Below are 27,925 nucleotides of genomic sequence, written 5' to 3'. Positions count from 1 at the left end.
CAAACCCAAACCTACATGTTTGAAACGTATCTGTTCAGTTAAAGACAGAACTCGGACTTTTGGCTGAACCTGACTATTGTGGAGTCACCGTGTCTTGTCTTAGAAAGGTAAGGCTGGTTTGGGCTGGTCACAAAGATAGATAATGAATTTACACTTGTCAGTCAACACATAGATCTCAACTGTATTATGACTTTTACTGATTTCAGAGCTTTTATCCACCTATGGCTTGGTTAGCTATTATGAAATCAAGTGCTATTGATTATATCACGGTTAAAGGCAAAGGTCTTGCATAGCTGGAAAGGACTACTTAAAAGCAGTCTAGATTTAAACTTAAAATACTTATTTCAAGGAATGGAAATCAGTACATGGAAAACAGCTCCACTACTTTTAAATGATGATGCTGTGTCTACACAGAATTTTTTAAAGAACTGCCATGAATTCTGTGATCATGACAATGCTCTGAGGTGGATTTTTTTTTTTAAAGCATTTAAAGTTGTACTTATTAAATAAAACCAAAGAAGAAATTTATGTGTGTTTTTTTCTCTCTTAACATTGTATCAGCACATAGACTAGTAAAAAGATATAAGCCTATCTCTCGGATCCAAATTGTTTACAAGAACTGAAAGCCTTGAAGCTTGGACGATTTTAATCAAGACTTCCATTAACCCCCTACCAATATCCCAGGGACTCTAGGAATTCTAAACAAAAGGGAAAGCATGCTTTTTAAAGGACTTAGTGTAATACAGTATCGGGATATGTAACAGTTTTATCCATTGAACAACAGGTGACATATCACAGGCAAGGAGGTCTCTTCCTACTAGCTGGCAAAATAGAACTTAAATTGGACATGAAATTGAGCCAACAGATTAAACCTAAGAAACATTAGTTAATAAATCACAACACTGATTTCAAAACTAAAATACACTAGTTCTTACCTAACCTATAATGAATCAATCAAATCAGTATAATAGATATGGCATACAATTTTTAAATGTATACGTACTCAAGAACATTTTTTAATTTATAGTTCACTTGATCGTATTATGCAACGGTCCTACATAGAATTATTTTTAAGTTACATTTGAATAAAAGAGTAATTTACATACACACTACACATATATTTATATAAAGCATCTAGATGGTAAAAACAACTTCCCAGTGCTTATTTAACAATTAAAGAAATTATTAAATTCTTTACTTCAGAATTTGATTTAAATAACCAACCCTGCTTTAAAACCTATCCTTTCCTTTGGGTTCAGCATGTAAATAAGACCCTTCAGGCATGCATATTCCTGAGAATTTCTGAATCCTATCAACTAAAAGATTTTGCCATACAGAGAGGATCTTAAAACTTGATCTCATAAATGTCAAAATAGCAAGTTTCACTCTAGAGGGGAGCTCACCCACCATACTATCTTTTTTTTTTTTTTTTTTTTTTTTTTTTTTTTTAAGCTGGAGTAATAAAGTTCACCTTCTACTTGGAATCTCTTTAGATGTGCATACTTTGGTTGTTCCTCCTGCTTTCCAAACACCAAAGTTCTTTTTTGTTTGTTCTCAAACCTCAGTAATTCCTTGCCCAATCCATCCACATTTATCAAACTCTGCCCATCTTCAAGAACCAGCTGATAAGTAATTTCTTTCAAGAAGTCTTCCTTGGTGGCTCAATTAAAAAGAGGTCATTTCCTCCTCCGAAAATAATTAAATAAAATACTACACTTTTATTTCACTCCCTGGCATTTGGCATTCCTTTTCTCATACTATAGTCATTTTTCTTAACACTATTCTCCCTACTGGTTCGAAAATGCCTTAAAGAATCAGCATCTATAGCTTGTTCATATTGATATTGCTCCTTAGCATATGTTCTGAAAACTAGACTTTCAAATGTAGGTCCACTACTAAATAAATGCCAATTAATTTAGAAGTATTCCAATACCCCTCTTCCCTGTGAGAGATGCCATTTGCCACTATCAGTGAGATATCTTCATGTGCACGCCCTGTAAATTGTGTAGGTCTAAGACGAACTCCGTTATTTTACACTCACAAAGCAGTTCACTATAGTACTGCTAGCGGCCCTACTATTTATCAAAAAGTAGTAGAGTAGAGAATGTGGCCTCTGAAGCAAGATTATATGCATCTATCTTGACCTAGTCACTTACTAGCTAGGAGAACTTTGGACAAGTGACTTATCTCTGGGGCTTACTTCCTCTGTAAGATGGGGTTACAGATAGCATCTATGTCATGAGGTTATTGCAAAGATTAAATCAGTTACTACAAACAAGGAGCAGGGCCTGGCCCACAGTTAGTGATTATCAAATGTTAGCTGTTATTAGTCTCCTCTTCCAGTCATCCAAAACTCATTCATCATAACCTGCCTCCTTGTGGTCACCCACACACGGAAACTTTGCTTAACTCTTGAAGATTCTACATCTAGCTTATCTACAGAAATCATTTCTTATTTTCACTATCCTGGTACAGACCTTACCACGCTTAGGGTAAGCACTCACCAATTAACTAACACCCTGTCATCCCAACTTTCTCCACCTACCCATTCCCTTCCAAGCCATCCTATATAAAAACGCTACATTAACCTTATAAAAGGTTTGATCAACTTATCCTTGGCTCTCCATCTGTGATGGTTCCCTAGGTCCTTTTGAAACAAACATTTTCACATAGGCACTAAAGGAAATTCTCAACCTTTATGTCAAATCTAAGCTTACTAACTGCACTGCACATACCTTACAATCAAGCCTTTCTACTATCTATATCCTAATAATGCCAGAAGTTCACCTCACATTGTTCCCTCTACATAGCTTATTCACCTGCTGAATACACAGCCTCTTTTCAAAAACCAACCCAAAAAACCCTTTATGACAACTATCTTTAGTTACTCAACTGAATGTTATCTGTTCCTCTTTAAACACCCAGAGACCTCTGCTCTCCTTTCTCCTGTCCCTTTTATGGAAGTTGTATTACAGCTGCCTGTATATCTGGATTATCACTTACATGTGACTGTATATTACTCAAGAATAAGAACCCTGATTTATTCATTTCCATACCCTTTATAGGGTCTTTTATGGTTCCTGAAACAAATTTGGTGGTACATTATCATTTACTGGACAACAAGAAAAGTTAGAGAGTAGTGTATCAGAGAATGATTCTATAAAGTTATTATTTTACTTTGAATTTATATTTCTTTTATGTCTGAGTCTAGGTTAGTTTGGTCTAGTGCATCTTGGTTCTTTGAAAATAAATCCTGAACCCAGTTGAGTATTAATGTATTTAAATTTAGACACAACCAGATATACCCACCAAACAAAAGTTCAAACCCACCAAACAAAAGGTTGGTTGAAATTTCATGAACTATATAAATACAACTAGTCTCTAGTCCTATGAAAGCACTTTGCATATAGAGGTAAGATGCTTCGGAAAAAAATAAAAATGGGATGTAGAATGGTTTTCTACACTTCCTTTTAACACGCGATTTCATTCTTGCCTTGTAGTAATTTATGCAAATAACCTTGAGCAAATTCAAATAAATTCAAATAATCAAAATGGAACTTGAGCTAAATACTTCATTCTCTGTGTAGCTGTTGTCATCACCTATATGTAACTATTAAAACATTAACTTTAAGAATATTTTTGGAGTCAACTAAACCTCTTGCAAGGTTCATTTCAGTACATTATATACCTTGAAAGAATCATTTCAGGACATTATACTATTTGAATTCTCAATTTCACTTTTATGGTTAACAGATTCCTTAGTTGCCTTGACATTCAAAGTAAAAATGATACCTGACTGTATCTTCTTTGTTGGTGCTTCAGAAATATATCTTATTCAAGCTGTCATATTACCTCTACCCCTCTATAATAACGTTTAAAGAAAATGTTAGGGTTTCTACGTCTTCACTACCTCTGCCAGGCAATTCTAACTACTGGAAGTCCAGAGAAGATTGTTTTTCCTGTTTCGCAAGAGTATATACACATCGTCTGGGAAAGTGACCTACACTTGCCAAGAAAACTCCACTACTGCGTCATCCCATGGAGAAACCTGATTATAGAGAAATCAATTCACACCACTTAAAAATGTAAGCAAGATACAATTACTTAGCTACAAGGATGTTCAACAGGGCCCGATTTATAACAGCAAAAACTGGAAGTAATTTAAATGCTCAACAAGGAGTAGAGAACCATCTTTTCTAATACAACCAGTACAACATACTACGGAAAACTATGAAGCCAAAAATGTGATACAGCAGAATATACGCTACTTTAGAAAATATTTATAATTTGTTAAGAAAGTAAAATTGAAGGTTGTTTAATAATAACTTGTTGAACAGTTATTATTAAACAGCCCTCAACCTATGTTTGCATGTGCATATCTAAGTATGTGAGTATGTATGTATGTGTCTAGGAAGGGATGCATTAAAGTGTGGAGTAGTCATTTTCTTTTTTCTTGCTTATTTAAATTCTCTAAAATATCCAAAATAAACATATATTTTAATGGGACAGGAAAGGACAAGAAACTTGACAACCTTTTTTTTCTCCATTTCATCCCCAGCCTCACCTAGAGGCCACCTTCTTTCCTGAAATCCATAGGAATTGGGTGGAAACATGATCATTTTCATCATGAACAATCACGCTTCAAATAATTCATTATGTAAACAAGGAGCTATGAACTCCAAAGGGGCATAAAGAATCTAAGATAGGTTTATAGTTTTAAGATGCAGTGGGACGAAAGTGAATTATTCACATCCATTAAATAGAGTTGGAATGATTCACAGCCAATTTTATTTTTATAATTGTAATGAAACAGCTGGGATTATAGTCTATTCATGGACTCATAAGAAATTTGCACCCCACCTACTAAAATTAGTTTCTGCATCCAAAATTCTGATTTGAACATCTGACAAGTGAATAAAACAGGCATCATCGCTCAATGCCAAGAAACGGAGGAAATAGGCTTTAAGCATGTCATATTCTCACCAGCATTATTTTATTTCTTATTGTGTATACTTCCCTTTATTGTTATTCATAGCATGATTCTTTGAAACAACGCTATTTTCAAAGCATGAACTTTCTTGTATAAGATAATCTCAAAGGACATAATTATTTAAGATTTCAGACTGCATTGTGACAGTTGTTTATAATTACTGGATTCTAAGCCAGGAGAGTGAAATCTGATTTAAGAACTTATGTACCAAGTATGTGATAACTCTTTGGACACTGACCACTAAGTCTAAATAAAATATAAGATTTCTGTTTTCAACTGGCCTCAGGTATCCATTTACAGATCTAAATGTTTAGGGTGTTATAGAATTTTTACTTGGTTCTAGGATTTGCAATTTTAAAGAGATGTGAGCCTTTGTATACTTCTCTCTCTCTAATTTTCCAAAGGAGGATATAGTGTATAAGGATTGAGTGACTCACCCAGCGTCACAAGGCTGGTTAGTCACAAAATGAGTCTAGAGCACAAAGACTCCTTTCCTCCAATCCAATACCTCTTTCCACTACATCACAAGGGACGAGCAGAAGAAAACACGAAATATATTTTTACTGGGAAATAAAATCCGGTCAAGCCTGAATCAGAGACAGCATACTAAAGGTGGAACACACCCACCTCCAACCCAACAGTAAATAACCTCAAAGGGCTGGGCATACTAACCCAAGAATAATTAGGATCTATTTTGGAGTCTTCAGATATTTTTAAAATCATATGTGAACTTGAGGCAAGCTCTGATTTGTTATTTAAAAAATCATCCTATATTTTATAGTCTTATATGTAAAAACAGCATCAAGTTTTGAGAGGCATTTTGCCTGGGTAATGTGTAAACCATAAACTGCTCATTCCAAACAGCCCACATTTTAAAAACTTCCAACTTTCTCTGGAGTAGTTTATCTAATTCAGGCAACGTAGGTGGATTTTCCTGAATGATCAAGAAAATTTCAGGTTGTAAATTCCTGACAGTAAGAAGAATTAATAATTAAATAAACCAAATATGTGTTATCTCTAAAAATATGGCCAGCATTGCTTTACTTGTACCACGCTCTGCAAAACAGGTATGCTTCTAAAAAGTTACAAGTAAATAAAGCATTTTTAATTTTTAATGTACAAACTTGAAAAGAAAATTTTAAAGTTCCATACTGATTTTTCTTTTACAGAAAAAATTATTTTTAAGTAAAATGAATAGCTCTCTCAAATGTATTATTTGGAAATTTCTAGATTCCCACCTAAAAATGGCTGACTCAAAACGTTCATTTATAAATGGTATCATAAAAAGTTTTCATAAATGTTATCAACTGGCTCAGAATGGCCCGAGACTGTATTGCTAGCTAATAACAAGCACGAATTCCATGTCAACTGAGCTATATCCCTTCCAGTCCTATTCATAATAAAGAATATTCTGATGTTCTGAAAACCCTTTCAAAGAAAAATACTTTTTAATGCAATCAATATGAGTATCTCAGCAACAAATAAAAGTAAAGGTCCTTGCATTTCATATATATTTTTTAAAAAGTTACTTTCTCTTATACTTCCACAAAGTCCACACCATTACCCACCAGACCCAACACACATCCAAGGAAGGTAGAAACTTTAAAAAAAAAGTTTGAGAATTTGTGAAGGTTAGTAAGAACATTGCCCATGGAGGCAAAACAAAAACAAGCAAAAAGAGAAATATCTCCCTAAAAAAAAGGCAAGGACAGCTGAGCTGATTGCTTTCACATAAGACACATGACTCAAATCTGCCTAGGAAAATGGGTCCTGCCTGAAAATAAACTTCTCTGCAAAATAAACGATGCTGTGCATACAATATAAGGTAAGCATCACCATACGCCTGGCTATTGGGCATTTGTTACATTCCATATACATGATTCAAAAAATAGCTCTTAATAATTATCTGCTTTTTCTTTCACTACCTGCATTCCTCATTAAATAAGTCAATTTATAGTTTTCCAATTAACCCTTAAATATCCTAAGATTTCATTCTTTCAGCATTTTATAAGCTAATTTATGTCTTAAAATGACCCTTTTTGATGACAGTGACGTGGACACGGAACACCATTTGTTATATCAGTCATAAGTGTTCTCATTTAAATAACTGAAATAATAAATTATCCTAGGAAAATGATAAAAATTAAAATAACACGAGATTCACCCAGGTTTTCTTTATGACTAGAAACTGCAAGTTGCCTGAGTGCTCATCAATAGTGCATTTATTGGCCATATCATGATATAACTATTTCATGACATAATGTGCAGGCACTAAAACAAATACTGAGGGTTATACTGGCTGATGGGAAAATACATCCACAATATATTGTAAATAAAAAAAGATTATAAAAGAGTGAGGCACATGATGCTATACATAGATAAAATATATATTTGCATACATATATAGAATAAGTTACACACTAGAACATGATTAGGATAGTATCTGTGAGTTAGAATTTATGAGTGGTCTTCGTTTTCTTTTTAGTGTTCTGTATCATCTACCTCTTTTTCAATAAGTATGTGCGACTTGCATAATTTTCAAAAAGCTATTTTTTTCTGTTTTGTACATAAAACACAAAATAGTATGTGTTTAGATACAACAAATTTTTCTGACGTTGCAGAAAGCTGTCTAAACGAATTTTAACAAATGAGAGAGTCATAGGAGGCTGGGCGATGCTAATAGTTAAGAGCATAAACTCCACAGCCAAATAGCCAGTATCAGAATTGCATCCTTGCCATCAGAAGCACTGTGACCTTGGGTAAATTACCTCATCTCTGTGCCTCAGTTTCCTCATCAAAATAAAAGAGATAATAATAGCTTCAACCTCAAAGGGCTTTGGTGAGGATGAAAGGAGTTAAGCCAATAATGAGTTAATGAAGAGGCAGTAAACTTTTAATCCTAGAAACTGAAATGCTATGTTACTTGGCAACCAATTATAAATAAATATCCATCTATTTTAACCAAATACTTCATTTTTTGAATGCTTTCAAAGGTAGTTTAACCGAGAATTAAATGGGACAGCTACAAGGTATTATTGTGCTGTTCAGTACATTAGCAGGCAAACTCAGAAAGTTAATTTCCTGAGAACAGATTACTTTATGGGACATGAGTCTACCGAGACGTGTTTTTTTCTCTCCATTATTTAGTATGTCTTTAATACCAAATTGCAAACAAAATGTAACAGTACAGGCAAATGCAATTCAATAAATCACAGTCATGGATCTCATCATTTTCTTCAAACTATTATCAAAAATATATTTTAAAAACGTTTGTATTTATATCCAATTTCTCATAAAAGTTTGACTGACAATCACTACTTACCTTTTTAAAAAATTAATAAAATTGTAAGTGTATTTTGCCTTTTACAGATATATCTATATATTCTTAGCTTCTCCTGGTTAATGATATTAGAGACAGGTACATTTCCAAGATATGAAATATCTCATCCCTTTCATAATTAATATGCCCCAATTAAATCTCCTAAATTGAGAAACCATCTTTTATAAGAGGTAAGTTAACATGTAGAATTATGTGTGGGAGCTATCTGATCAATCTGACAGGAGCAATGATAACAAATACTCAATTTATCACATCACAAATGTTCTGTACTTACAAAAAAGGAAAGATTCCTTTGTCTTACTCTTAATCACTGATAATGACAACAAAAGAACTATGCCAGAAGATAAAGTACTATGTATTTTTTTCCAAAATAAAGTCATATTCCAGGTTCTAATATGTAAATTAGAGCTAACTGTAAACACATCAAATGAGAATGTTGCTTTGTTGAAAGGAAGCAAGTTCTTGACACTTCACTGAAACTTTTTGCATCTCCTCTAACTAATAACCCAACTAGATACAGCAATGCCCTGTTTGCCAAGCTTCCTTGAGTTAAAAAAGCAGACCATCCTAGTCATCAGTGTCCTTTAAAGTTCTCCAACAGAGTCAAACAAAGGGAAGTGAGAATAAAAGAATCTGACAATGGGAACCGTATTTACTTTTTTGGTGGCAGCAAATAACAACACACACACACACACACACACACACACACACACACACCAAGATTTAAAAATTTCCTGGTATTTTTGGTGATCAACAGTTCTATGAAATCCATCCATCAGACTGGACTTTGCCAGAAAATACTAGATTTCCATCAAGGCTGTGTAGCTCATGGCTGACACACTTTTGAATCAATCTGTATCTATTGCTTCTGAAACTTGGACCACCTTCTATGTAACTCTTTTACTTCCAACATCTAAAAACACTCAACAATGGGTTCCTTTTGGGGCCCTGAGATCTCCTGACTCATGCAGTCTGTGAAAAAAGGAAGTCAAGCAGAAGATAGTCATACAGGAAATAATTAACAGATACCGTGCTGAAGGATACCATTTCACAGGGACTACAAGCTCACAGCCCAATTCACGGCAAGATACATCTGTTTCCCCTGCCTTGGAAACCTGGGCCAGCAGAGCCATGCCAGACTTCACAAAAAGCCTGGTTACAAAAAGGAAGGGGGGAAAAAAAGTGCTTTTAAAAAATATTGGACCAATGGAGCTGACTTATGAAAAAAGAAATTAGGATAATGGGAAATCCTATTGGCCAAATCAATAAAACCAAACATTTATGTGTCAAATTGGTTTGCACAGATCTACTACCAAAAGTGGCCTGCCAATAAAGAAAAAAAAGAAAAAAAAAAAAAGAAAAAAGAAAAAGAAAAAAAGAATAACCAATAAAGAGAAAAAAAAAACCTAGATTTTATTCGGTAAAAACAATTAAAATGATCACGTTCATTATTACACATAACTCATTAACGAATGGACTGTATTTTTAAAGTAAATCTTTAAATCTTTAAAGTAAATATATTTGAAATATATTTGAAATTCAATCATACCCTTTTTTAACATGACAACAGAAACGCATCTATAGAGGACAGAATCACAGAGATGTACAAAGATTATTAAGCTCTGATTTTATAAATGACTTTTAACATTTTATTCTTGGGCAATTTCAATGTCAATGGCTACCTAACGAGAAACTTTATCAATATGGCCTAACTGTTTTATAAGCAATGAATAGGGAAATGCATATTTCTATTTGGTATACCTATGTAAAAAAATTCAAATAGGGTTGGGAAAATGGTTATTTATAATACATAAAGAAGATAGTAAGCCAATGATACCTTTATGATAACTGAAAGACTGTTTTCATTTTCACTAAACATGAAGAAAAGAAAAAGAAAAAAAAAATCAGACTTTTCACTTGGGACCATCTTTGGTTAAAAAAAGTTCCTGCGATCTCCCATCAGTGGTTGTAAAGGCATTCAACACTGTTGCTTGTTTGTTTGGCTGCCAATGGACTGTCCCCAAAAGAACATTTTTGCATCTCAATAGGCTGTCCGGTATCAACCATCTTTAAACTATAAATTTAACACTGTGAAGAACAGGGGGAATAGCATCTGCTTTGTACCATGCTGATATCACATTCACCAAGTGAACAAATAATCATACTACTTTGCCCTAATCTAGAACCCTGCATCTGCCCATCTCCAATGGCCTGACAAACGCTAATTAACGAAGCTGCACAGCATCTGTGAGCCCCGTGGGCACCCGATCCCCTCGGAAAGAGATGGATGCAGATTCCTGGAGGCCCTTCCTTCACAGTCAGACGCTCAACTGGGAACTCAAATCCCAGAACTTGGAACTCAATGCCCACAGCCCCTGGCGGAACATCTCTGCCAGGAACAAGCAGCGAAAATCTTGCATCTTAAAACAAACAGACTTTGCTAAATACATTCACATAGGAAACTGAAGTCAGTTCAGATGCTTATTTCCTCCTTCCTTCCATGAAGAAAGTGGGCTGATAACTATGGTGTTTGGCAGAATCAGAGTCTATGAATGATCTCTGACATTCGGTTCGGACAAACGACATGCAGAAGCTTAGCTGAATGTTGATTTGCCATTAGCCACATAAAGCAGCATATTTACCAACCAATCTTAATAATTCCTTTTTGTTTCACTAACAAGTTAAAAATGCATTTGATAGGTTTTTTCCCTTAACAGAGGTCTTTGTTTAACACAAGGTTTTGTTCCTATTGATGTGGTTATTAGTTAAAAGATAAAGTTATCTATTTTATAAAACCCAATCTAAAAGGTCAATTACAAGAATAAAACCTAGAATTTCTAATGCAGGAAATAATAAAATGAATACAGTTGTATATGAATAAGAGTCGATCCACTAAACAAATACATAAATAAGTTAAATAAATAAATACCTTTGTGTAAATATATACAAAATAGAAGAAACTGGTCAATAAAAGGCATGTCATTATGTTGAATTCTGAGTACACTACACTGTTCAACTTAAAATGAGAAAGAATATATAACACCAATTAACTTTTGCTTTTAGCACAGGCAATATTAAATAGGTTAACCTCTTCACAGAGACAAATTATAAGTTTAAATGAAAACATTGCACTTTTAAAACATTGCCAAGAGCTTTCATGTTTTATAATATATTTTCTAGAAGTTTTAAGAGTACCAATTAAAGTTTTCATTGAAACATGGACTATTTCTAGCAAAAATCTAAAGACTTTAATACTTTTTTCTACTCACAAAAACTATCACATGATTTTGTAGAGATATTGTCTAATTGATACACAACCTAAAAACCTAATTTCTTTTTTAAAAATAATATGTTTTCATTGATTTTTAGAGAGGAAGGGAGACAGATAGAGGGATAGAAATATGAGTGAGAGAGAAATATCACTGATCAGCTGCCTCCTGCAAGCCCCCTACTAGGGATCAAGCCTGCAACCCAGGCATGTGCCCTGACCTGGAATCGAACCATGACCTCCTGGTTCATAAGTTGACCCTCAACCACTGAGCCACCGGGGGCCGGGTGATAGTTATATTCTTTAAGCAAGCTGAGGATGATAATACTTTTTTAAAAAATGGTTTTTCTCAATTCCTCCACTTCCTTAATCCCCTGACTTCAAGTTAGTGTTGCATCATTTCAACTGTTTATTGTTTTCAGTTCCTCTACATTAGCTGCTGAGCAGCAAATCTTCAGTGAGAGACTTAAATATGTTCCGCAGTGAGTGATCAAATTCCTTATCATATGATGTATACTCCTTAGAGGCTGTCATCTACTAAATTCTGAGTGCTGACAGAATTAAATACATGGATAATAAATACATATTTTTAAACAGTGTTGGATCATTTTTCTGTGATTTTAATCACATTTTAAAATTTTTCATTTTATTTATCTTTTAATAGTGCCTTTGGGAAGCACCAGTTTTATTGGATATTTGGAGTAGGAAGCATAGCTAATTTAATTTATTGTGAAATATTTACTGCATTAACCAAATTAACAACCTTAATGCACACATCTTAACTGGTAAACTCTTTAAAGACACCAAAGAGAATTTAAGCAGTGCCCACTTTGAGAATTTGACAAGATTTTTACTCTGGTGGTAGAAATTGCATTGAAATGTTATCACAGCAAACACAAACTTCTCAGCTCACTTTTCTGCCATCAGTTGGGGAAAACCCAGCAGAATATCACCATCATATTCACTAAAATAAAAATGATGTATTTCAATTTTGTAATTGTAGAAGACCAGTGAGTAGTGAGAATACCTTATAAAAATTTATAAGTACAGAATTGAACTATGCAAAAATAATCTGCACATTTTGAATGAAAATACAGTGATCTAGGTAAATATAGACTTATAAAATACAATATTCATCTTTGAGTTTAAATGGTAGAAATCAACATGATATTACTTCACTGATTGGCATGGTATTTAGAAAGCAATTTAAGAAATGGAAAATAGGTTTTAAAAGTGATTTTCTATCTAAATAGTGCATACAATATAGCATTATTAGAAGAAATATATTTGTAATACATTTGTAAATATAGTTTTTAATACTAAAAGTAAAAACTTGAATGTGGAAAATTTATCTAGCAGAAAATATTAATGTAAAATATTCCAACACTGGTAAATATTGGAAACATTTTTAAAGAGTAGCCTGAATGGAGTTTGGGTCATGCTATAAAGCAGGTAATTTTGTTGTTTTTTAGAATATTGGTCATTCTAATACATGTTTTTAACTGGTTTTTGTTATGAAATTCTGCTGTACTCAAAGTGAGGAAGGAAATATAAGAATCACAGACAAGATTTCAAATTTCAAAATAGTCTGTTGTGTGTTTTTTCACTTCTAGTTTTTTGTCCAATATGTATCTATATTTTTATTTAGTGAATGTCTTTATAGTTTTTCTTTGTAAACAGTATGAAACTGATCTCGTTATAAAAATTTTTAAATCGCATATGTGACCTGTGTTGATTATTGCACTTTGAGTGGCAAGAGAACCTTCACATTAGCTTTTTCTATGAATGACTTTATGAAAATTGGGTTCACCCAGCAGGTGTTGCTCACTGATGTTTCTATCTCTCTCTCCCCCTCTCCTTTCCTTTCTAAAATCAATAAAAACATATTTTTTAAAAAAGAATAACACTATCATGCTCAGGTTTTAGACTTCCCTGCTTAATTAAGTATTCCTCATTACAGACTCTTAATGTATACAAATGGTAGCAGGAGAGAGAATATTCCAGACAGTCTAAAGAGTCAAACTGTTTGGTATCCAGTGAAACTGTCACAAGTGAGAACAAATTTTAAGTGGAAGAAACAAGGAGGGAGAGCACTGGCGATAGAGGGGAAACCCATTTACACTACACTCCCCAGGTGCAGTATGGAATTTAAAAACCTAAGACATATCGTTCCTGCCTTAGCACCAGAAACTGTAAGAGCACTTGAGACCAGAAAACTCCTGACATGCTGGAAAATAACCAGCATTCGCACTAATATAAAAAGCAGCTCCCTATATATTTATCTAAAAGAAGCTTCCTGAACAGAACACCTTCTAGAAGGGCATAGGAACCATTTTCCTCCCTTTCAAAGTTCCCTGTAATGAACTGGCTCTTTCCCTGTCGGAGTCTTTGTTACTCAGTGTATGGAGGGCATCACCTCTTCAGCATTCAAGCCTGCCTCTTAGCTCGGGGCATGACTGCCAACAGGAGAAGTAACAGCTTTTATAATTAACGGTGCCCTCCAAGGCAGTGTTTCCCAACTCCACCGAGAACACCTGAGAAGCACCGGGAGGCTCTGGAGAATGGGCAGGAAATGAGAGCCCAGTAGCCAGGCAGACGCGGGAAAGGGGCCATTTTTCTCCCAAGAATACAGGGAGAGAGAACCAGTGGTGTCTGACCTGTAGGTCGAACCGGGCCCGCTCAACTCCATCTCTTCCCTGGTTTTCTTTTTGTGTGATGGTTAGCTGCTTTCTGATCCTCCCTTAAGCACATGAACAAAGTTTCAAAATCACCCAGAAGCTCAACATTTTCTCAGAGCCAAGGTGAAATGATTTAAGCAGGGATACCTTTAGGCAAAAGGCAAGCATCGCGTATTGGGAACTCATGAATTTCCCAAATCTAAAGTATTTTTAGAAGGGAGCAATCGAGGATCTTATCCTATGCGGAGGTTTGGTTTTGCTTTTCCAGTTGGGACTAGGTCTTTTTCCCTTAATGAGCCCAGTCATTCAAATGCACCGTTCTCAGTTCTCTTCTTTGAATGTTCTTCACGCCATTCACACTGAGATCTATCTCATTGTTTCCCTCTTCTTGGCAACTAAACAACGAGCATTGCCACTAGCACATAATTACACAGTGACTTTAAAAAAAAACAAAAAAAACACACACACACACAAAAATAACACCCCACCACGTTTCCATATTAACATCACAGATGATTGCCTTTCCTTCGTGAGGCATGGTAATCTACAGGATGTGTGTTCCCCCTCCCTATCCCCCTCTTTCCCTTCAAGATATAGGAATTGTTTAAAAATTGCATTCTTAGTGACTTAAGTCTCTGCTCACTCCTCTATTCACCACATACTGTCGCACCACCTAAGAATGTCAAAGTCAGTAGCAGGTGTGCATCCTTCTGAGATCGTGACCCTCCCTCCTCTGAATGCCGCGTCCTCATTTCATATAATCCCCAGGAATGATGGACTAGCATTCCTTCTGAGCCCAGAGTAGTGGCAGACAGGGACTGCCCACCTGTGTGCCAAGTATGTGCCCAGGACACGCCCTCACGTGAGCTGCTTTCGGCCACTCCGTCCTGATACCTATGCATCCCCCGACTGACACAGGTCTTTGCCTTGGCTTCGTGAGACATGGCAATCTGCAGGATGTGTGTTCCCCCTCCCTGCCTGCCCCCCCCCACCCCCCCGCCCCCTTTCCCTTCAAGATATAGGAATTATTGAAAAATGAAACCTTCCTACCCGTAGCAGGGACTGGGACTCATCCTTGGCCTTGTTCTCTGCAGAAGGAGGGTACTGCTGGCTGATGGCCCCGGACTTCTCTCCGCCGGCGGGCACCGCCTGCAGGAAGGCCTTGGTCTCCACGGCCAGGCCGTAGATCGGGCGGGCCAGGTGGGCAGCTTCCACGTTGGGGCTGTCCCTCAGCGTCTTGGTCTGCTCTTGGGTGCCGGCCACGGGCGTCAGGAGCCCCAGGCTTGTCTGAGTGAAGGAGGGGCTGCCCCGGAGGATGTCCGCCCCCCTCCAGGCCATGGTGCGGAGGTCATCGCTGGGACTCTCGGCCCACACTTTCTCTTTGAGCCCGTCCTTGTCGTCCAGCTTCTCCCTCTTCACCACGCTCTCGGGGACCGGCTCTCCCATTTTAGAGTCCGGGTTGAGCAGACTGTAGACCTTGAGGTCGATCTTGGGCTCCTCCTTGATGGCGGGCACGGCCTGCCCATCCTCCTCGCCGTTGGCTGTAGTGCTGTCCTGCTCCTGGCAGTGAACAGTGTTGAAGTGGTCCAGTAGTGCCTGCGTGTCGGCCGCGGTGAAGCTGCACTGGCGGCATTTGTAGCAGCTGTGGGCTCTCCTGGGGAGGAGAAAACAATCATGGGAAACGGAGCACGTCAAGGGCCTCTTAAAAGAATTCGCCTCAAACACCTGAATGTCATCTCCTGTGATGGATGTATCAGGTGAACACGACACGATATCCTCAGCATCCAGAAATTGGAAGGCAATCAACCGGCCTTTTCAGTTCTACATAAAGAATGTTTGCATTCCCTGTGGTCCTAGCCACAGGAGGTATACACACCTATTGACGTGCACACACGCCAGTCAATTCACCTCCCAAGCTGGTTGGTTTACTTTATTATTGATTGGCCTGCTCTGTTTCATTTCACCCTGGCTCAATAACCATTGATTCTATATTATTTAAGCAGATAGTCATACATTCTTTACAGCTGATTTAGTCAATGGTCTTTTCACTTTATTTAAACTACATTGAGATTTTTTTTCCCTTCACTACAAACACACACACACACACATTGGATGCTGAAGGGCTCTGTACAGCTTTTATATGTGAAATAAATTCTACCTAACTATAATGTTCTTTTCTATCATAAAATTCAAATTGATTTAGTCAATGAAATATGGTTGAGTGATTGACATACTCTAGTAAGATGTATTAGAAACTCAAGATTTTTCTAAACAAACTGGGTGTCTGAAGGGTGTCAAGAAGCACAATACAAATACATTCATTAAAAGAGTACATGTGTGTATCTGGATTTATATGTGGGACTTCTTTTACAAGGCATAGAACTAGATCTTATTTGTTAACTTGTATAGCAACTTCTGTTAAAGACAAAAAAGTAACTGTTAAAATAAGACAAATGTTTGGTAAACAAGAAAGAACATTCTAAAAAGCATACCGGAAAGGTACACATGGGTTTGGAATTAGGCATATTTTATGTAACTCGAAGCCTCCTGTGGTTCTCTAAAAACAGGTGAAACACCTGCCACTCCACTGATCTAATGTGTTAGGAGTTACCAACTTAGAGTAACGAAATATGACTTAAAGCCACTGCAAAATATGTACTCATATATGTAACAGTAGTTAATCATTACAGTATTACTTTGCCAGGTACTGAGTATGTGTTGGTGAATAAAAGACACATAGTCCTTGGCCTGAAAGTCTGAACAGTTTAGCAGTTTACTGCTTAATTGCCACGCTTTCCTCTCTTTCCATGAATAGTAGTCACACCAAGAACCTTTAGATTCTAAATAACAAAGATAGAAAGGGCATTATCTGTCTTATTAAAGTCTGAGGAGGCCGGGATGTTTTTGAGTATGGTCATGAGGGTGGTTGAGAGCCCTTATATCTAGTAATATGTCTAATAATTAGGATGATGTGCCTTCAAGATCTAGTTATCGTGCAGTCTAGAAAGATCCTGAGCCATCCCATCTTTTTACGAAATAATAAAAAATAAACACGTCCAACCCTTACCCATTATTCGATTGGTACTTCCTCCTAAATTAAGGTGACCTGACGTCCCACGGGACGCAGGACACTTTGTTAAACATCAGGACTGTCCGGCTAAAAACGGGACATCTGGTCACCTTATCCTAAATATGCTAGGTCTGGGGCCCCTGCCCAGACAATGGATTCATCTCAGACTAGCACACTGAGCCATGGTGTCTGGGCCTTCTAGGTTTTCTAGTTTCAAGTTCCTGTCCCAATGAACAGCTCCCCGACTCCTGGCAGATCTCAACAAGAGCTGCTCTGATCTGCCCCACAGAGGAGCGCTTGATCCAACCAGCCCAGAAAACCTTCCATGAGACAGAAGCTGGAGAACTGTCCCATGCAGAGAACTTGGGGGTTGGGTATAAAGCAACAAAAGAAACACAAACTACAGAGATAAGCCTTCGGTAATAACCAGGTTTTACACTGAAAAGGAAAACACGGTTTTAACAGGAAGGATATGAAAATAAGATGGTAATAACAAACTCAACGCACACACCTTTTTTTTTGAAGAGTTCAAAGCACTCACCTTCGACTGATGTATAAAGCCCATTTTACAGATAGTAAAATGGAGAAGCTGTGACTTACCCATTGAGTCTACATCAAGTCAAGAATACAGAGCTTCTACCTCCCAGATCAATGTTCTATTTTCCTACCCTCTGCTGCCTCCATGTTTAAGTTTAGGCAAAAATAAAATGACTGATAATACGGAAAACCAAGACATGAAACATGAAACATGAAAAATGAAAACATGAGGGGATGGTAAAGGCTTTCTAACTGATACAAAAGAAAATGACTACAACAACGATGTGCAAATCAGGCTATGTGCAACACTGCACCCTAAGGAGCTTCTTGGTGACCCATATTCCAAGGCTCCCATGTTGCTTTACCGAATCAGAATCTCTTGGGTATAATCAGGGAATCTGAACTTTTGACAAGCTCCTTAGGTGACACTAATGCAGGGATCAGAATCAACCCTAACAGAAGGATCATAGTTCCAACAACTCAACACTCAGAGGACATCCCTCCAACCTCCATGACTTTAATAAGGGCAGGAAATGCCCTTACTATCTTTCTTATTCAGAACCTTAAGAATCTGAGTAAACCTTGACAATTAAGAAATAAACTGTTAAAATGCTCAATATCAAGTTCTTTGAAGTCCACTAGATGAAGCAGAAAAGGCAATTTCCAACTTAGTACGCTAAAGACCTGAGTACTTCTTTCTCCCTATGAGACCAGCCTAAGCTAAATGACAGAAACTATACGTAAAAGACAACATTACTTTAAATGCTTGGAGCCATACAAACTTTTCAATAACCTATGCTAACATCCACAGCAATAGTCTCAAATTCTAACATACACAGGTAACACCTGGTAATCTTGCTAAAATTCAGATTCTGATTCTGGAAGTCTGGGTTGGGACCCAACATTCTGTATTTCTTATAAGCTCCCAGACAATGCTAATGCTGTGGGTCCCCAGACTACTCCTTAAGTAACAAGGATCACGAAGCCATGGTCAGAGATAACTTCAATATGGCTGTTAGTTAGTTTGGAGTGAACTCTTCCATTGCCATATGGATTCTTTATGATGGGCAATATCCCTTTCTCTGAAAACATATACAATATTACCCACCTTGGAGAGTCAACACTAACAGCTTTATAAGTTAAAATTACAAACATGATGTTGTCAAGCATAATCCCCCAAACAGTAATTCATCTATTTATTTCATTGTGTTGGGGGGTCTTTCAATATTCTTTAGTGCCAGGCCATTTATATATATATATATATATATATATATATATATATATATATATATATATCCCACAACAATCACACTAAGTACATATTTTTGGCCCTAATTCACAGAACAAGAACCTGAAGCACAGATAAGACAATCCACATATGGCAGGCATGACACAGTATCTTAACTCTTGTCCATGATTACTCTTTCATGTATGCTGTTTGGTACTGGATGAAATATATCTAGCTTGTTCAAGAATGAATTAAGATTTGGGCATATTCTAGGATGAGTGTCATTCCCTCAGTAATAACTGAGAAGACCTTCAACATAATGCCATGTCCCCAAAGAATAAAAAATAGATGATTTTGATACCTAGTCTTAGAAATATCACTCAAGAATAAAAGTTTAGTTATTGTGAGATTTTATTAGTTTGGACTCTCCTCGAACCTATTAAACGCATTTCATTTTATTAGCATTCATATGAAAAACCTCAGAAAGGTGCAGGGAATTTTCCCTCCATTTCTTAAGACCCACATTAACCACTTTCTCATCCACAGACTTTCCAAATGACTCAGCCCAAGAGTAAACTTAGCAATCCTCAATGTTGCTCTCAAACTGTCTTCCTCTGAGGATTTTTTCCATGTTGCCTTTTATTAAAGTCCTGTGTATATCTTACTTTGCAGTTGTATTATCATTGCCTTAACATCAAGATCAAAGCTCACACCCAACCCCACTCAGAACATCTAGTCAGTCAGTAAATAACTGCTTCATAGCCAAAGGAGTAGACCCTTTGGGGGAGGAAAAACTTTTCTCCACCCTCCGGGTTCTTTTGACTGGTCTAATGATAGAATAGTCACGGGAAAGATTAGGAAGAGAAAACAACCAGATTTAACACATACACATGTAGGGGGAACCCCGCATACAAGAGAGAGTCAGAAACTCCACATGAGGCCAAAGGGAACATGGATGATTAAGACATCCTGAGCTGGAGTGGATGAGGTGAGTGCCTTGGGCCTTCAAAAGGTCAATGCAAAATGATAAGGAGGACAGATGTTTAGTAACACAACAGATCAAAAATGTTCTGTCTAATAATCTCCCATTATGTTCAAGTTTTTGTAGGTAGTCAAGGGAGGGACAGAAGTTTCTCCTGAGCAGGCAGCTAACTTCACTGTTAGCTTAAAACAATCCACATACCAAAGAAGCATATTTTGGGGTGACTTGCTCTGAACCCCACAAACCACCATAGCTTTGAGGGAGTTCGGGATTAATGATTAATGTTGGGTTGAATATGAAAAGCCATAAAGGGGCCGAGAAAACTAAGTGGTACATATTTTGCAGATGGTATATTTTGAGTGGTCCTCTGCATAAACTCTTCATTATTTACAAACTCCTTGAACTTCTGGATCCATTAAGCCAAACTAATTTAAAAGACACTACAAATAAATGCTTTGCATTAACTTAAATTGCATACTCTCTTGTCAACTCAAGAGCAAACACTTTCCTCTATCCAAGAAAAAAAAAAGAAGTCACTTTATAGGTCTGCCTAGCATAGAGCTGCCATATAAAATACAGGATACCCAGTTGAATGTGAATTTCAGATAATAAATAAAAAATATTTTAGTGCAAGTATGTCCCATACTTGGAATATACTTATATAAAATCTCACTATGTCCTTGCAATACTTTAGACAATGAGGACATGAATCAAAGAAACTTTGATAAAAGAGCCAAATCATCCTTTGAATCCAGAAAAAAACTACATCAAGCTGCCTTAAAAAAGGCCAAATTGTACTTAATTCAAGTGACAAAATTTCTGTGAGAAGAGATGTTTTATTCCTTATCCTACTGGACAGAATTTTCATGTGCTATAAAAAGCATTTATTTGAGACCCATTCACATTTCAATGCACAGTGGGCTTTTATCCTGGTAGTAGCATTTCATTCATTAGAAGAGATTAAATGTATTTTTATAATTCATAAAGAGCTGAGGGCTTTTAGGTTAAAAAAAAATAAGTCAGCTAAAATATGCTACTCTTTTATTCTATTTCTTCATTTCCATTTTCCTAGTAAACCAGCTCCTAGAACACGTGAAGTCAGCTCTGAGCAATGCTTTCTTTTTTCCATTAAATGTTAACTTCCAGAGATTTAATGCCATTGCTTGAAACGCTCTCATTTACCAAATAATTTATTTAACTCCCAATAATTTTAACCACAGTTTTTCTTCTTCAATGACTAAATGAACATTAAAAAAAAAAAAAAAAAAAAAAAAAAAAAAAAAAAAAAAAAACCTGAATAAATCGTAAGTATCAATCAATTAGACAATGAAAGCTATTTTTTTTTGGTAGTTATGGAATATGACACATAGATTAATTGTCACAGAAGAGGAGTAAATGGAGGTGATTTAAATTATATAGTTTGGGAGATCTGATATCTAATGAAGTCAATCACTTCTGTGACATATATTTGTTGTTATAAAGGTCTAAATGAGTGGCAGTTGAGATGACTGACACTGTAGAAGAATGGAATAAAAACCAGGTGAAGAGGAAAATCTCAGGGACAAAATATGAAGTTATACGCTAATAAGTAGATGAATAAACTCTTAGAAGCTGGAGATATAATACTCAGGCTTAGTGAAGTACAGAGGATCAGTCTACAAACTGAAATCTAGGAAAAACTGAAATTCTGACTTAAAATTTCATTCGGTCCACTTATGGTCTATATTTTAAGCTGAAATAATCTAGCAAGTACTTATTTGGGTAACTGTTTTTGTTTTTTTTTAAGTAGGTTGGGGGCTGATTTCATCTTCAAGTAGTAGAAAATGCAGAACTAGTGTCATATCTGAAAAATATCAACTGATGATTCACTTTTGCGAAAAAGATATCCCTACGAAATATTCAAAAAGAAAGAAAAGCTTTCTGTAAAATAGAAAGTAAACAAGAAATTGGGGCATAATATGTATAAACTAATGTGAAAATGAAAATCATGGATAAAATTTCTCTTATTCCAAGATTTGTGATTGTTCTTGTACAGTCTTCAGTACCATTAAGTCTGAATTTCTAATAAATAATGTCATGCTGCTATGAGTTATTTTGTTGATAAACTTTAACATCCTGGGTAATGTTTTTTATCCCATTTTCAACTTGTACCATTATGGCAATTTCCAGGTATCACAGGCAGCTGGTTTATTAGATATTGTTTAAAAGGACATGTCCCTAATGTAGCCATCATGGCCCTCACCCTTTTAGAACTCCGTACTAATGCACCGTGCTATTGCTCTCAGCCATTTGCTAAGCTGTGATTTAACTTATCCATATGTTTTAAGTGTCAATAATTATATTTTAAATTTAAAAATATCAGTTGCTTCTTTTTGAATATTCATTGATAGTCTCATACAGCTTGGTCAATTTGTAAGTCTAATTTTCATTTTTAAAGAATTGATTATTACTTTATAAGTAAAAACTATGTATCTGAAGTTGCTAGGTACCTAAAGCTACTATTTGCATGTTTTACTGATTTTGGATACAGTGGTTTCTATCCCATTCCATGTGGAGAATTTTTATAATAGTGAGCTCATTCCAGGTTTACCTTAGGCAAGGCCATGGGTATCCTGGAGGTGAAAATGGCAGTTTAGACACATCTGTGTTTACTTCTGTCGGGAGTCAAAGGAAGGCACTAATACGGAATCACTATGGCCCCCTTCAAGGTGTCAGCTTAGAGGATAATTCACATTCTGCACAACCTCTCTGTTGGTGGCTCCAGGCTTAGACTCCTGATCAAATGCAGCATCCGTATTGACATCTACCCTCAGTGAGACCTCTCATGTCGTGTTTGTCTCATTCTCTCCAGCCGGGGTTTAGTTCACTCGTGGCAAACAGAGAAGAAAAACGCTTCAGAAAGTTTCCTGACTTCATGGAAGTCTAGCAAGGCATTAAAAAGTCTATTTTACACAGTATAGTCGTTTTGTAAGGATGTAGTCCTCTTACTCCAGAAATGTAAGTTTACAAAACACTGAAAAATTTGATGTGGAGAACAGTGGCCAATTAGAGAAGCGGCCCACTGTTTAATTAAATACAAAAAGAAACGGAGTGTGAGGCACAAACTCATGAGTAGATATAATAACTCAGTCATGCTGTGAGCTGGGGCATCAAAAGTCAATATGAAACACTAAAAAAACGGACCAAGGCCCAGTTCCTGGCTGGACAATGTCTGCAGTTCAACCCAGTTAGACATGGTTCTCTAGGAAAATGCCCATGCAATCCACATGGAGGTTATTCCACTCACAGCTCTACATCAGCTCGCCTGCTTTTAGGCTGTAGTTATTTTATAGCCACATGATTTCACATATTGTACAGTTCTCAGCTTATACTACCTTTTTACTACGCTGTAAGTCTTGTATATAAAACACTCAAAACCCTAGACTATTGCACGGTAAAAACAGAACGATGGTGAAGGTTTCCCCACATAAATAATATGAATAAATTTAACCATAAAGGTATTATTGGGGTATGGTAAACTTGTCCCTTTATGCTATCTTCAAACTGTGGCAGTTGGGGAAAATGCTTTGAGACCAGGTCAAAGTTTTTCGACTTCATGGGACTGCTTTCTTTCACATTCTTGCAGCCTCCATTGGCTGGGACTCCTAAAAGCGTCCTTGTCTGAGTTTCAAATATTTCTACAAGAACTCGTAAAAAGACTAGAGGTAAAGTGCTCAGCAACTTAAAGAGTCTAGGATCACACAAACTCCATCAGGGTTTAAGGATAAGGGCAAGATCATTTCAATGCCCTAAGGTCAAGTGTTGTTCGGATTTTTTTTTTTAATCTAATAAAATACTGAGAGGTGGACCTAAATTTAATAAACTGATGAACAAAATAAATCCAGAGACATGGAAGCATGGAACATAACAAATCTCAGAAGGAAGGGCAAGGTAGAGGGGTCCTTCGAGGGAAAAAGGGACCCATGTGTTATACTTTCAACAATAAAGATAAATTTTCCAAAAATAAAGTGTAAAGAAAAATGTCAGTTTGTGTAAAATCAAGGTCCTCAGAGGATCCAAGACCATATAATAGTCAAAGATTCAACTTGAACTTACCATGGAGTTCTCAGCATATCCAAACTATGGTGAAGTCAACATCTCACAGGGATTTCATTTACTCAAAGCTATTCGCTGAGCACCTATTCGCCATCCTGGCACAGAGCTACATCGTGCAGACACAGCAGTAACAAGACAAGACTAGTCTCTTCCCTCTGGAGCTTACTCTCCGTAACACATATTAAGTAAGCGTTGAGATTATTCTGTCACATTTGCTATTCATACTTTGATTTCTGAGAATCTCTTTTGTTTCACCAGACCATAGAGGAACTATTTCTCTCAGACGGGTTTTCAAGCAACGGCCTCAGCTTCTGGGAGAAAAACCACTCCTCTCCATGAGGTGGTATCTACATGGATCTTAGCGTGTGTGCGTGTGTGCCTGTGTGCGCGTGTTGTGGCCGATTCCCTCATGATTGAAGAAAGCCTCCTCCTTCAACACAGGAGCGGATTACCTAATTTTTACATCACCTGACAAATGTGCGTGCTCGATATACACACTGGCAAAGCTCGGAAGGAAGCAAAGGTCTGCTGGGTCCTAGGTCCTAATTAACATGCAGCTAACACCGGAGGAGCCAGAAACACTGCAAGTGTGAACATATTTGATGGCGGGGCTGCATCGTTCCCGCAGCTGACCTTATAAATTAAACAGTGCAAACCGTGAGGAAGTGTTTTCTGAACATTGACATGCACCGCGAACATTAGGATGCCCTTCGAATTCACATCTCACGTCATTAGCCTACTGTTGTTGGACTTGTACTGCTTCACTACTGGCCACTGAGAAAACACACGCACTGGAGCAGGAACCTGCAACTTTGAAAAAGAACGGGAGGACCCGTTTAAGATCTTGAGAAGCGAAAATCTGTAAATTAGGAAATCCAGTCTACATATGGAAAAGCACTTAAAAATCGTCAATAAAACCCTTCCCTTGGATGCTTAGAGGCATAATAACAGGAAAGCATCCAGTAAGCACCGAGTTATATCTGAACAGGCTGTACCACCAGGATTTTGCTACACGAATCCATACTCATAACCAAGTCTCAGTTTAAATGCTCCTTCCTCAACGAGGCACTTCCTAATCTACCATATTGGGCTGTGCTGTGGTCGGCAAACTGCGGCTCGTGAGCCACATGCGGCTCTTTGGCCCCTTGAGCGTGGCTCTTCCACAAAATACCACGGCCTGGGCGAGTCTATTTTGAAGAAGTGGCATTAGAAGAAGTTTAAGTTTAAAAAATTTGGCTCTCAAAAGAAATTTCAATCGTTGTACTGTTGATATTTGGCTCTGTTGACTAATGAGTTTGCCAACCACTGGGCTATGCTGTCATTGTAATCAAACATAGTGGCCTCTGCTTCGTCTTTAAGATACCCATCACTCTGAAGATCTGTTGAGCTTTCCTGCTCAACTCCGTTCCATGAGGGCACTGACAATGCTTGTCTTGTTTTCTCCTTTACCGGGACCTGGCATAGTATGTATTTTTGGAATGAATTCATTGAAGGAATGACTACCTAAATGAACTAAAGATCCGAATCCTAAACTCATCTCTAGAAAATATAGAAATTAACCGGGAAAACTGACGTCTACAAAAAGAATAGAGTGAAAGGAGCAGGAAACACTGACATACTCTGTTTACAAATCTGAGATAACTTCAGCAGCGTCACCTGTTCAGAGGAGGAAGTGCTGAAATCCTAGTCACACAGATTACCGAATTCTCACCATCAGGTGCCTGTTTGTATGCAAAAAGAAGGTTGTTGCTCAATGTTTTAAAGCACACAGACTATCCAATCTCATTGTAAAAAGAGAAATGAGCAACATGTTCTCAACCAGACCATCTATCTCCAGTTGAAAGAAAGGAACAGAACAAATTATAGCGGTACCTTGCATTTGGGAGAGGCTCCATAAAAAAAAAAAATAAAATAAAATAAAATAATTCTGGACTAAGGAGCCATCCTTAGCAAGGACAAATAAATGAGTTGTGGCCAATTAGTAAACCCATCGGCACTATCAGCATCTCTGTGGATTTTAAAATGCACTTAGTAAATGGTAAAAAAACAAAACAAAAAAAAACACAAAAAAAACCCAGGTAGGGAACATAGACTAAATGGTCTGGAATGAGCGATTCAATTAGAATCTGCGGTTGTCTACAAATATATGACCTGCAGTTCAATGAGTGATCTTTCAGGCGAGCTTGCCCATCAGCTTCCCCAGGTCACCCCCATCCTTCCCACATCATTCTGCCTCGCCCCCTGGATTCTCCCTCTCAGTTTCTCGAGGGCCCCCGCCCCCACCCCATGGCTTACCTGTAGTGTCGGGAAATCTCTTCCTCCACCTGGGTGATGAAATCGCATTTGGTACACGCGTGCTCCTTGCTGTCCTTGGCCACCGGCTGCCCGTCCGAGGCTCCCGGCAGATGGTTGGCCTCCTGTTTGACGTCCGAGGCCTGGGGCTCGTGGACGCTCTCGTAATGGAAGAGGAGCACGTCCACGTCGGGGGTGGAGAAGGGGCACTGGTGGCACTGGTGCTTGACCCGGGAGCCCCCGGCCGCCCCGGGGGACAAGTGCAGAAGCAGGAGCGCGCAGTGGGAGCAGCTGCTCTTCCTGCACGCGAACGGGTAGGTGATCTCTCCCAGGTGCTTCTCCGGGCTGCAGAGGCCTCGGGGGCAGAAGGGGCAGTGCTTGATGGTGCACTTGTGGATGTTATGGAGCTGCTGGTAATGGCGGAGCAGCGGGCCCACCACGATGACGTCGGGGCCGTGGCTTTTGGAATACCTGAAGTCGCAGAACTGACAGTTGTAGCTTGTCACCACGTTGTCCTCGGCCCCCTTGCCAGAGAAGTCCTTCTTTTTAGTCCCCCCGGAGCCCTTCTCTGCCTTGGCCAGGGGCTCCCCTTCTGCGCCTTTGGCTAAGTCGTTCTGATTGATGACCGAGCCCCTGCAAAGCTTGTCGTTCAATTCTAGATTCAGGCCGCCTGAGGTAGCCCCCCCGTGCTGCTTGCCGTAATGCTCCAGCAGCTTCAGCGAGCTGGAGGACTCGCAGCTGAAACTGCAAAACTTGCACCAGTAGTAGCTGGTGGCCTCCGTCCCGTTTTGTCTGGAGGCATCAAGGGGCTTGATGGGCACCGAGTAGCCCACGGGAGTGTCATCGCCCGCCTTGACCGTGATCTTGTCCTGCCACTTGCCCAGGTCTCCGGAGTCACTGGATCGAAGCGCAGGGATGGATTTGCTAGAGTTTTTCTCTGAGGGCTTGGCGCCCTCCGAGGAGGGGAGAGGAGCTTTTATTTTGTTCGGGTGGGTCTGGAGAAAATGCTGCTCTAGCTCGGTGGACGAGTTGCCCATGTAAGTGAAGTTGCAGAATTTGCAGCGGAAGTACTTGGTGTTGCCTTGGCAATCGGGCGTCTTCCGGCCAATGCCAATGAACGTCCCACCGGAAGTGACCTGGCACGGAAGACAGGGATGTTACTTTACAGGTGTCCTTAGCCCCATGCTCTCCGGAGGGGGGAGGAGAGGACACGGGCAAGGGTTCCACATTAAAAAAATAAAATAAAATACAACAGTACTTCTGCTTATTAGGAAACCACTTGAATAATCAGAGCCAACTAAATCCACTCTCCATTATTCAATAGCTCCTCTAGGAGAGGCTCATTATGCTAATCAGTTTGGGCCAAAGTATCAAAGAAGGTAAGTCGTAAAAGGACTAGAACGAATTCAAAGGATTAATAAGATATACTTTTCAGAAAAAAAGAA

The 27,925-nt window shown here is 38.0% G+C and overlaps 1 protein-coding gene across 5 annotated transcripts in view; it reads right to left on the bottom strand.

Annotated features, from left to right (window-relative positions):
• Window positions 1-27,925, bottom strand: part of TRPS1 (transcriptional repressor GATA binding 1) — a 227,459-nt gene that overhangs the window by 138,406 nt on the left and 61,128 nt on the right. For all 5 annotated transcript variants that reach the window (XM_084864448.1, XM_084864451.1, XM_084864450.1 and 2 more), the window contains 2 exons: window positions 26,484-27,616; window positions 15,327-15,930 (listed from right to left, as the gene is read on the bottom strand). In XM_084864448.1, coding sequence (XP_084720574.1) covers window positions 15,327-15,930; window positions 26,484-27,616 — 1,737 coding nt within the window. The remainder of the gene's footprint in view (window positions 1-15,326; window positions 15,931-26,483; window positions 27,617-27,925) is intronic.

The sequence above is a fragment of the Pipistrellus hanaki genome (genome assembly GCF_964339955.1).
Source record: "Pipistrellus hanaki genome assembly, chromosome: 17".
Lineage (NCBI taxonomy): Eukaryota > Metazoa > Chordata > Mammalia > Chiroptera > Vespertilionidae > Pipistrellus > Pipistrellus hanaki.
This window is presented reverse-complemented; position numbering and strand designations above follow the sequence as displayed.